General features: G+C 39.4%; 1 protein-coding gene across 1 annotated transcript in view; it reads left to right on the top strand.

The window, feature by feature from the left end:
• The first annotated feature begins 10,635 nt into the window (after positions 1 to 10,635).
• The window catches only part of dctn6 (dynactin subunit 6), a 143,450-nt gene continuing 141,204 nt past the window's right edge, over positions 10,636 to 12,881 (top strand). The window contains exon 1 of the mRNA XM_028802151.2: positions 10,636 to 10,749. Coding sequence (XP_028657984.1) covers positions 10,691 to 10,749 — 59 coding nt within the window. The 5' untranslated portion in view covers positions 10,636 to 10,690. The remainder of the gene's footprint in view (positions 10,750 to 12,881) is intronic.

Raw genomic sequence — 12,881 nt, 5'->3', positions numbered from 1 at the left:
ATTACAAGTTTTACACGTGATTCTCGTCCTGCACTGAGCAGCTTGATTATTTCTTCCACATCTCCAACATTTCTTATTAGAATGAATCCAATTCTCCTTTTGCTCCTTTGTCAGCTGACTGAAATTGGTGCATTGGTTAAGAGAATGCTTATTGTTGTTGCAATAAGCACAATACATTTTAGGTCTCTCAATAGATGTGGATGATTCAGATGGTTTTTGAGCCCCTAAGGGGGGAATGGAAATGGCAGCAGGTGAATCCATACTAAGTTGAGGTCTTAGGTGGAGGCTATTTATGTGGACAGCCTTCCCTTTGCTCTTTTACAGTAGTTGACTGCTATGTGCCTTGGTTCCAGTTCTAGTTATTTCACCTTCTTGTACTTGGACCTCAAACTCAAGCCAATCTGAGAAATCATAGAGTGTTCGAACAGTAATGTACCTTGACAAGATATAGTGATGGAAGTTAGCTTTCAAATCATGAGGCAGCTTGGAAGAAAGTAGACTTACGTGTGAGCCACAATGATGTTCAATTCTACCATTTTCACCTAGCTGGTCAAGCATCCCCACTAAAGCACGTATTTGCAAGGCAAATCTACAGAAGGACATAGTATCACCAGTTTTGATATTTGCACCATCCATTAGTTCAGTTATTCGCTTTAATGTTAGTTATGAAACTGACCATATTGTGCAGTTAAGGAAGCCATAGTGTCACTATGGAGAGTTGCTGTAAGAATCTGCAATTAATAGTGCATCCTCCAATTTAACGTGATCCACAAGGATTCGATACTTAAAATGTTCAGTAGCATCACTTAGGGAGGAGATTCTCAAGAGCTACCTTCACTCTACAGAATTCTCTTCGATCCTCATGGACGAAGTAAGGCATTGTAGGTTTTGATCCTCTGTAGCTCTTTTCTTGAGATTGGCGTGTTAGTGATGAATAAGGATTCTGATACTGTCCTTCAGCTGGTGGCACTGAACATGTCTCATTCTGAGTGTTTTGATACTGTTGTGCAGGTGGATAGATAGTGGGGCGTAATGAATCAGTTTTATTCTGTATCATGTCCTGGTTGACAAATCTTTCTGATATGCTCTCTGGATTACTTTGTCTTATAAAGTTGAGTGTCTAAAGGGGTTTGTACTCTTCGGATTAATGGAAGATCTTCAAAAACTGTTAAATCTGCTGTCTTGTATCACCGGGAGGCAATTGATGTAGTGGCCTTGTTTGCCATTTCAGTAACTGAGGAGACTGAGGTTGTTTATCGGACTCCTGTGCAAGGACTACATCTCTATGAGGCTGCAGCTTGCTTATGGCACCGGCAAGATGCATCATATTCTCATGCAAATAAATATTTTCAGCTTGCATCTCTCTAATTGCTGCAAGGACCTCGTCACTGGCTCCTGGATTTGGAGAGTTAGGAATTGTTTTCTCAGCAGCAATCTGGAACTTACTTTGTTGCTCAATGTCAACATCAGGAATGTGACAGGGAGAGGGGAGAGGTGTCATCTTGGCAGCACCCTCATAATTTGTTCTCTTCCAATAACTTGTAGGTGAATGATAAATCTCAGATTCTGAATTCACTCTTCTAATTCGTACACCTTCTTGAGACTGAGTGAACGATCCTGCATATTGGAGTGATTTGCTGTCTGAGGTGCATTATTATGCCAACTTGCATAACTCACATCAAAATAGGATAGTGCGCCAGTCCATCGCAGGGTGAACATACACACACACACAATTTAGTACTGCCAAAGAACCTAAGTTGCATGTCTTTGAACCGTGGGAGGAAACCCCCACAAACACAGGGAGAACTTGTAAACTACCATATTTAAATTTATTGTGTATTTATTGTCATATTTCACAGTTCTTTGGTTTGTTTGCTTATTTATTTTTCTCCTAAATATTCCTCCATTATAAGAACTAAAATTCTCCACACTCAGTCTTTAATCTAACTCAGTTTTTCCATAGCAAAATTATGAGCGCTAAAAAAGCTCACTTAAAAGCAGAGCCATCACGAGGGGGGTTGCTTCAGAAGTTTATATTGTGCAAAGCCCCCGATCTTTATGTCTGTTTTGTAGTTTTGCATATATTCATATCCTCTGGGGATGCGGGAGTCATAATTACATGCCTCCTACCCCAACCCCAAATCTATGACCAAGAGCGCCGAAATCCGAAACTTGCGAACATTCCGCAACTAGTGATGGGCGGAGTGAAGCCTCACGAAGCATCAACACGTTTGAAGCAATTGTGTCGGAAATCGTATCGAAGCTTCGAAGCATTTGACACTCACCTCTCTAGTGACACCTCCTTGCCATTTTCATTAACGTTACACAAACTTATGATCCACTTCAATGACGTCTGTTACAACTCTTATTGCTTTTATTTTTTCGCAGCTACAGACTGACAACGAAGAGAAGGATTCGTCAGCAGCTTCTAGTGTCTGATGTCTAAAAAATATAAATATAACTAACGCCGACAGGCAGAATGCACTATACGATAGCAAGAGTTAAACAAAATAAGACGCCTCACCTCATGGATTCCCGGCTCTTTCAATTAGTATTTACTTTTGCACTGTATCATTATAATCGCTCCTGTTATTAGTATTACAATTAACCCTGATCTTTTCTTCAGATCACATTTAATAGCCTTAAATGTTTTCTTTGGTCTGACTTAATTAAAATGGAGTAGACAGAAAATAAAGGATTATCCCTGTACTTTGCCATGATATAGGTAAGCACATTTGAGAAAGAAAAGGTGAAATCCTTAAATCACAGATGTTATTATTCAATCAAGTATTAAAATATTTCATTTATTAATACTTCACAACATTTTTTGGAGCTCAAAAGTAACAAGTTCGCTACAAAGAAAAGACGCCGTCAGTGGCTCAATTAACTAAGGTGGTTGCTTTTCAAATTCTGAGCGTAGTGCTAGCCCGAGTTCGATCTGAACTAAAGACTCATCATAATTAATAATAATTAAAAAAATATTCTCGAGTGAAATCTTTATAACCAATTTGAACTAAATAATTTTGAGAGATACTGTGGAAGGGTCGCATAAGAGATCTGTTCGGGAATCATCCCCACTTAGAATAGCCATCAAAATGCGATGACTAATTGCGTAAGGCAGCTCACGTATTTACATTAATTCATCTTCTATTCATCGCCATTTGACGTCCATGAACCCCTCCATTGAATAAGGTGATAACAAACACACTGTGGTAGATCAGGTTGAATTTGCTCTGCTGCACCAAACATTCAAAGGTGTCAATCTGGAGCACATCAGAGAGGCTGACAGACACGGCGCAGATCAGTCACCGGCACACCGACACACCGACACACACGGGACACTCCGAGGTGAGCAGTGCATGGATCAAGGTCGGCATTAAAGATCTTCTTGTGTGCTGAGGCAACAACAAAAAGCAGTGGGATAAACACATCTGGACCTGCGGTTGGAAAAGCATTTGCTTTTAACAGCAGCATCCCTCCTTCGTGAACACATCTTCAAGGTCCGGACAGGCGATCAGTAAAAAGTTGACTTAGTCACAGTACAGTGCAATAATAAAACATTTCCTAAAACATATAGTTGTCCAGTCTGTATCATTCCTAAGCAATCTTACAGTTATAGAGGCGCAATCCCAGTTACTAACACATTTACCGTGTAGCCCCCCCACCAACACTCAAAGTAAGAACACATTCCACCTTATTAATTTAATATTTAAAATTTTAAACCGCTAAACCCGCCATCAACAACTACAATAACAGTTGAAATCGTCACTCAAATATTTTTTTTTTGTTATAGACATAAAACAAGATGCCTATTTCCATTTGATATATCTTTACTAGTGTTCTCGCCTTGCTCGCTGTTAAATGGAAAAAAAAAAGAAAAACAGACTCTTTTAGATCACAATGGGTGGACGTGGGACCCGAACCCATGAAAGCCTTATTATGGAGCGGCAACGCTACCACTGCACCACTACTGTTTTCAGCAGGGTGTATGTATGTATGTATGTATGTATGTATGTATGTATGTATGTATGTATGTATGTATGTATGTATGTATGTATGTATGTATGTATGTATGTATGTATGTATGTATGTATGTATGTATGTATGTCAGGCCCGGTCTTAGGTATTATGGGGCCCTAGGCGAAAGGGGGGTCCAGGGGCCCCCTGAGGGGGGGCAGAGCCCCCCTGGAAGCTCTGTGAAATGCGTGAAAATTAGACCAAGGAGTCGATCCGGGGCCCCCTGGACGCCGGGGCCCTAGGCGGTCGCCTACTTCGCCTATGCCTAAGGCCGGGCCTGATTGGGACAAATAATGCTGTAGTATATTTAAGTATATATGACAATTGCTCACTCGGACAATTTGTTTTGGGGGCCCCCAAGAAGGCGGGGGCCCTAAGCTATAGCTTGTGTAGCTTATACGTAAATCCTGCACTGATGTATGTAATGAAGACAAAAACAATTATATATAGATGTATACTATATGACATACGTTCAGTGTTGCATGAAAATGTTGCATGAGGTGAAGAATGGATATTTATGAGAGTATTATAGTGAGAGATGTGTCGTCAACCCGTATTACTAAAGCTCTTCTTTGCAGCATTATGCATTCTACAAGTCGGCATTTGTATGATGTATAATTTATAATTTTATTTTTTGCCACAAAGTATTATCGGGAACAATCATTTAACATGTATGGATCATCCACAAACATTCATTTCAATGTGAATTCTGTCGAGTTTTTGAACTCTGTTGATGCCATATGTACTTCAAACTGGAGCTCGATGAATAATGACTCGAAGCACTCAGCAGACATGCACACTGGAATCATCAAGCTTGGTTAGAAGCACTGAGCAGACATGCGTACTGAGATTGCATCATGACGGAGCTCCGAAGCCCCAGACATGCGTAGTACTGAGATCATGAGGGGTATCCGAAGCCTCAGTCATGAGTAGTGCTGAGATTGCGTCATGACGAGCTTCAAACGGGGATTTGAAGCCTTAGACATGCGTAGTACTGAGTTCATGACGGGGCTCTGAAGCCTCAAACATGCGTAGTACTGAGATCATGACGGGGCTCCGAAGCCTCAGACATGCGCATTGGGTTAACTGAGGCTTCGAAGCCTCGAGCAGATTCGAAGCCTCAGACATACGTAGTACTGAGATTGCGTCATGACGGGCTTCGAACAGGGCTTTGAAGCCTCAGACATGCGTAGTACTGAGCTCATGACGGGGCTCCGAAGCCTCAGATATGCGTAGTACTGAGATCATGACGGGGCTCCGAAGCCTCAGACATGCGTACTGGGTTAACAGAGGCTTCGAAGCCTCGAGCACATTCGAAGCCTCAAACATGCGCACTGGGTTAACTGAGGCTTCGAAGCCTCGAGCAGATTCGAAGTCTCAGACATGCGCACTGGGTTAACTGAGGCTTCGAAGCCTCGAGCAGATTCGAAGCCTCAGACATGCGTAGTACTGAGATTGCATCATGACGGGCTTCGAACAGGGATTTGAAGCCTCAGACATGCGTAGTATTGAGCTCATGACGGGGTTCCGAAGCCTCAGACATGCGTAGTACTGAGATCATGACTGGGCTCCGAAGCCTCAGACATAGGTAGTACTGAGATTGGATCATGACAGGGCTTCTTCGTAGCCTCGAGCAGACATGGTCACTGGTTACTGAATCTTTGTGAAGCCTCAGCACATTGAAAGGCATTGACCTCTATATTTTGAGAGTCTATCTGACACTTAACTCTCTAGTTATATTTTGTAATTCGTATTGACATTACACACTTCAGTTAATATAGTTAAACTACAATTCAGGGAGTTGCTGAGAAGTAATTATTGCTCTTGTGGATTGCTGTGATTTCCTTTGTCTGATACATAGTGTCAAAGATATATTGTCATATATCAACTTTATATATATATATATATAAAAAGATTAGGTAAATCGTGCAACCTTTTTATGGAACGCTTAATTTTGTTCAAAAACCGTACGTCATATAGTATACTGTACATCTATAAATATATTTTTTTGTCTTCATTAGGAGAATACAACAATGATACTCTCGTGTCAATTAAACCAATTTAACGTGTATATGTCAATCAACATATTTCCACATCAGCCGCAGTAAGAACAGTAGTAGTAGTTCAGTTGTGCGAAGCTCGTTAATTATCCCGATTAGGTGGCTCAATGGTATCCCAACTGTCTTTTAGTAAAAACACCAGGGGTTCGCGTCGTTGATCCTCCACTTGTGAAAGGTTTTTTTTTTCAATTCCTCCATTTAACAATATTTTCATCTTGGACGGATACGGAGCGAATCGAGCTGTCGAGGGAAGGTTGGGCCGCCGTAGTCGGGCAGGGGGCACACGTCCCTAATTATATTGTGTATGTAAAGAGTTTCACTGTAAAACGTAATAAGCTTCATATTTGTGTGTTTGGAAACCCTGGTTTCGTACTGAATTTGTATTGTAGAAAAACAAACTACTGTGCAGCATGCCTAAATGTGTCTTTTCGTTTCTGATCGCTATACGGCACTACCAATTTGAGACAATTCGCTATAAACAGTTTCAGCCAATCAGCGCCTTCTAAACATGCAGAATGACAGTGTGAACCTTTATTGTAGCGGCGCAGCATCTTCGTTTCAGTCCGTCATTGTCCTGTTAGACTATTTACTGTTAAATGTTGCTTCAGGTACCGTCTGTAGTACAACAGGTAGCCTACGTAGTTCTTAAATTGGTATTGAAATGCACACACAAGTCTCCTAAATTATTTATTGAAATGCATGAATTTACAGTGTCCGTTTTAGGAAATTGTAGTTTTTACTTGTTTCCGTTATTAGGAATTATAATTTCTCAGTGTTACATATTATTCGTTACTACTCGCGAGTCCCGCATCATTGAGATTCTGTTTTATATTCTGTATAAGCAAACTTTTTAAAAGGAGCGTTAACTGAACTGACTATAGCAGACTTGTCATCTTCTTAAAATGACTTTATTGATTTGATATTGACAATTAATCATAAGGTCAAAAACCAAGGAGGATATGAGTTTGCATGGACTGTGCTGTTTCTTTTTTTTCGTGACATCGCGTCAGTAGAGAGTGCGTGACGTTAACAATGCATTCTGTCCTAAATGACAGGGCACACGCTATTTGATATTTCCTAAAGGCCAATGTGTCTCAGTTTGCTCAGTAATATATTTTGACAGTGTATTTTAGTGAGAATGATTATAAACATATTCCCCATGTTCATGTCCCATGCAGATATGTAACGTTTGGTGAGAATAAATAAAAAGTAACAACACATATAATAGTTATGTTGCATTGTTTACGATTAACAAAATTCATAGTTTATCTGAAATGTTCTACTTATACTGTCGATTTATTCCACTTTTGAAGGTGTACATTGTCGGTATTCTCTATTGCATTTGCCCCCGAGTGTAACGTGTGCCAGTGCAACTGAGGGGTGGCAGACGAGCTCACGTAATGGGTGACAAGGCACATCCTCACCCTGATGCCGAGGCTCTTGTTATGAATATTCCCATCTTGTGCTTTTTCTCGTTCTTGCCAGTTTACTATTATTATTGGACACGTATGTAGAGGAAATGTGTGTCTTATTAAGTGTGTCTATGAAAGGAAGGACGGTAAAGCCTTGAATGAAACTGAGTGTTGATGCTTTGGGTAACAAGACAGGTAAGGAGCAGGGAACGTTAAACGTGACAGTGACTGCGGGGGATTGTGGAACTGGAAGATGGTTTAAGAATACAGAAACGACAAAAGCTTACTCTTTCAATAATTCTATTTACATCAATGATTTACTCTGTTGTTTTGCAGTTTGGAAGATTACTTATTACAAAGCGCAGCCTTTGATAAGATGCATTCAGATGTTGCTGACAAAGTCATGTGCTTCTTCGAAAGTTTGGCTCCAGATGTGCTTATCCAGCTGCTCCTTCTTGTCAGTACTTGAGTGATCTTTATGTTCACCTCTGGATGAATTCGCAAAGTTTCTTTAAAACTTTTTTTGTCTCATTAACGCAGAAATCCCGAGGCTTTCCTAAAATTGCAGAAGACACTGTTGATGGCGCTGATTCTGTTTTAAAGACAGTTGTGATTAGTTATGCAGCACGCGCTTTTACTCACATTGTTTTTTGGAAATCAATAACACAAATCAGCTACAGATCTGGGAATCACTGAATAGTAAAAACGTTTAATGAGAGTGTCTTGCGCATATACTGGTGTAATGACCACGTCGGCTACAGTGAAGCATTTCTTAGCCTCTCTGATATGATCGACATGGGGTAGAATAGATTCTGGATTGTTATAAAACGTCGTACCTTACGCAAAATATGCTCATTAATTTGTTACAGATTCTAGTTGGACACGATTCCACACCAAGGAAAAGTGCCCCATGTAAATCGTTCATAATGTCTCCAAAATATATTTGTTAAGTAGTACTTGTCTGAAAGTTAACTGTTTTATAAAAAGTCCTCATTTCAACATATGCGAGCCCCAATTAGGATTTGAACTCGAGTTAGCAGACCTTATTGCTGTAGTAGGAACATCTGCTTTTTACGCTTTGAGCCAAAGCACTTCAGCAGACTAGTGAGTGACCAAATCGACTGCCGACAGCGCAGATATAATGACGTCATCACGCTAGCGTGACTCAAAATCACGTGACGGGCGCATTTAAAGCAAGCCTCGAAGCAGTGTGACAGCGGCCCATCACTATCTGCAACATCTCGCTCTTCTGTACACGTAAAACAAACATATGGACGCTCGGCTAAGACGTTACTTAAAGTTTAAAACGCACCGCCATTAATTTGTTAATGTCATGCTTTCACTTTGTATTGTTAATTACATGTTGCAAATTTTGGTTAATTTCGTTGTGTCGGTTTTATTTAGTTTTTTTGCGTTTTACCTTTTGGAGCCACCGTGAGGGGTCGAAGTATGAAATACGATTTCTATCAAAATAATTCTAGCATGCTACCTTTGTGGCACATGCGTAGTAACAAAAATCGATTGTTTCTTTCTCGATAGCGAATGTCTTGTGCATCCAGTGACAAATTTTTGACAGTATGTTCACGCTTGAGAATTGTACTGATAATTTTCAGAAGCAAGCGTAACTTTCAGAAGCGCAATCGTAATTATCAAAAGCAATCATAATTTTCAGAAGCGCAAGCGCAATGTGTGAGATGTAATTTTGACTTAAATTATTACGAATTACTTTTGACATCGATCTTACTATCTTCGAAATCGGTTCACCAGCATAATAAAAAAAAATAATAGTCACGTGTGAAATATAATTTTGACTTAAATTATTACGAGTTACTTTTGAAATCGATCCTTTTCTCTTTAAAATCGGTTCACCAGCTCACTCAAAACTACGGCATCCTTGTGAAGTTCTCGTCTGTCGTACTCAATCACTTTCTATTATGACACTTCGTTCTTTTACATTCACCCAGAACTCAGAAGAAATCGATAACACCCCAAATCCACTACATCTGCCTGCGACCTCCTCCCACCCCCCCCCCCCTTTTGTCTTTTCATCTTTTGCGTCTTCCCTTTCTGCCTTACCAACCAACCAAAGCCAAGCATAACTGAGTTCAGGAACATAAATGTTTGTCTACTAATAAATATTTTCATCCAGTTTTAACAGTCAATCAGTTTCCTAGGAACTGATGGAAATATAAATCATGAATATAATGTAACTATATATAAAATAAATTATATGTGTGATATCCGAAGGCTGCAATAATACTGCACCGATAAAATGAGAAAAAACGGAGCCTGGTTTAAAGTGTTAAACTTTTAACAGGTTCTTTTACTGAGGTCGTTGCACCATATCTATATTACAATCTACTTCATTTTACCTTCCCAATACACATAATTCCTTATTACTACTGATACCCGACTAGTTCAAGAGACTTACAATATACAGGCACATACAATATGAACGCACTTCTTGGTATACGTGTGCGTGTGTGTGCGATTGTCTATGTATGTTGGTATAATACAGCATAGCGGATTCACATTTAGCCCTTGGACAATATATTTAACTATACAATACTACAGTACAGTAATGTACTGTAAGCATAATGGATAAGGCTTCAATATATATTTGATTGGTAAGATTGTCTTTAGCTGCCAGGGTGACCATATTAGAACTTGTTTATGACAGATGTGCCAGACAACTAATTTATTGGTGAATTGTTTTGGAAATTTGTTTTTATAACATGAACTTAAAAGTTTTAATGCCGAATGTATAACTGCGCACATTTTGGTATATAGAAAAGTGACTAGCATAGTACCGTGAAGAATCTGGTTTGGAAATAAAATTTAGTAAAAATGATTGCAAAGCATTTCACCCTATATAAACCAGACGGCAGTAATAAACACTGGAAAATAAAATCTGCCTTTCTCTTCAAGACCATTTACATTCTGTGTAATTGTCCATCCTACAAAACACGTGTTTGTAATACGCGAATCAGAGAGTGGTAGTAGGCATTAAATACCCCTTATTTTGCATTATTTGTCTTATATGTTTTAAGCTATACGATTTTTACTGTTAATTATTTGTTTATTGTATTTGTAATGGTTATGAATAAATCAAAAAGAAGGCTTTCAATACGCATGCGCGCTCGGATCGGACCGGCATCGGGATTGGGTAGTGACACGCCTAACTTAGACAGAAGTAATCGCATGTCAGTGTGCGCGATTAAAATGGCTGATTTAAACATAAAGCAAGGGTTACAGAAAAGGTACGGTTATTTTTCTTTATTTGAATGATGGCCTATAAAAAAGAAGCCATTGGCTGACATTTCAGCTCAACGTTAAAACACGGAATGTATTGCTCTTGACTAAAATCGAGTAACACTAATTTTGGAGTGCTTATTGTATCCTGGTCATACCACGAAAGCTGGTGCTTCAGAAGTATTAACGTTGTTTCCGATACTGTTATACACTAGAATTTAAATTGAAGTTGTAGGCACATGCCAAAAGCTAAACTTTATTAGCCAGCAGTCTTGCACGTCGGGGAAACACTCCCTTTTTAAAACTGCGGAGGAACAATAATGACCTCATTGAGCTGATTTTGGAAAGAGTCCGGTAGGTACCATTCGGCGGCTTTTTGATTATTGCCAAAAATGTTAAATTCATTGATTAACATGTGTATTTATGTAATTAATCAAGCGGTTTACATATTCACAGCAGAATGTTTTCTTTAGAAATTCCCGATTCTTACAACTGTGTGTATTCCGGGGTATATGTGTGCTAATACGAAGCTCTAATGGATATGTCGCGTCTGTCTTATCGGGTTAGATACGGTAGGTTTGCAGTTGTGTGCAACCAACTCTAGTGCTGGTGTCCAATAAAAAGGTATCATTTAGCCGTGCAGTCATTAGAAAGGAAGGCTTATCTAAATAAATAAGTTTAAAAATTGACGGAGAAATGGGGCTTTTTGATTATAGTTGTGCTTTTTTTTCCCAGTATGGATATACTGTATGTTATATAGTTTATTGCAAAAGTATTTAGGCCCTTGACAAATTCTCTCATTTTTCTAAAATAATTATTTTTGTTTTCTGTGATTTTTTTTTTTTTTTTTTTTTTTTTTTTTCTTCAAAACACTGAAATTCAAAATTATTATTATTGTTATTATTTGTATTTCGGGAAAATTCTAAAAAGTTTAACAAAATGCCATTACGCTTGCAGCATAACGAAACGTGATTTAAATCCAGTTTCAAATGATTGGCGTTCTGAATGCAAACTTATAATTGGCTTGTATTTTTTGTCATAAACGTTTCACCTAGAGGTGTAATACTGGCATACTTATACATATAAGCAACTGATAATAATACAATTAAAATACTGTATATACAGTGCATCCAGAAAGTATTCACAGCGCATCACTTTTTCCACATTTTGTTATGTTACAGCCTTATTCCAAAATGGATTAAGTTCATTTTTTTCCTCAGAATTCTACACACAACACCCCATAATGACAATGTGAAAAAAGTTTACTTGAGATTTTTGCAAATTTATTAAAAATAAAAAAACCGAGAAAGCACATGTACATAAGTATTCACAGCCTTTGCCATGAATCTCAAAATTGAGCTCAGGTGCATCCTGTTTCCCCTGATCATCCTTGAGATATTTCTGCAGCTTAATTGGAGTCCACCTGTGGTAAATTCAGTTGGTTGAACATGATTTGGAAAGGCACACACCTGTCTATATAAGGTCCCACAGTTGACAGTTCATGTCAGAGCACAAACCAAGCACGAAGTCAAAGCAATTGTCTGTAGACCTCCGATACAGGATTGTCTTGAGGCACAAATCTGGGGAAGGTTACAGAAAAATTTCTGCTGCTTTGAAAGTCCCAATGAGCACAGTGGCCTCCATCATCCGTAAGTGGAAGAAGTTTAAAACCACCAGGACTCTTCATAGAGCTGGCCGGCCATCTAAACTGAGCGATCGGGGGAGAAGGGCATTAGTCAGGGAGGTGACCAAGAACCCGATGGTCACTCTGTCAGAGCTCCAGAGGTCCTCTGTGGAGAGAGGAGAACCTTCCAGAAGGACAATCATCTCTGCAGCAATCCACCAATCAGGCCTGTATGGTAGAGTGGCCAGACGGAAGCCACTCCTTAGTAAAAAGCACATGGCAGCCCGCCTGGAGTTTGCCAAAAGGCACCTAAAGGACACTCAGACCATGAGAAAGAAAATGCTCTGGTCTGATGAGACAAAGATTGAACTCTCTGGCATGAATGCCAGGCGTTACGTTTGGAGGAAACCTGGCACCATTCCTACAGTGAAGCATGGTGGTGGCAGCATCATGCTGTGGGGATGTTTTTCAGCGGCAGGAACTGGGAGACTAGTCAGGATAAAGGGAAAGATGACT

This window comes from Erpetoichthys calabaricus, chromosome 5 (genome assembly GCF_900747795.2).
Source record: "Erpetoichthys calabaricus chromosome 5, fErpCal1.3, whole genome shotgun sequence".
Classification (NCBI taxonomy): Eukaryota; Metazoa; Chordata; class Cladistia; order Polypteriformes; family Polypteridae; genus Erpetoichthys; species Erpetoichthys calabaricus.
Note: the sequence above shows the minus strand (reverse complement) of the source record. Positions and strands in the feature narration are given on the sequence as shown.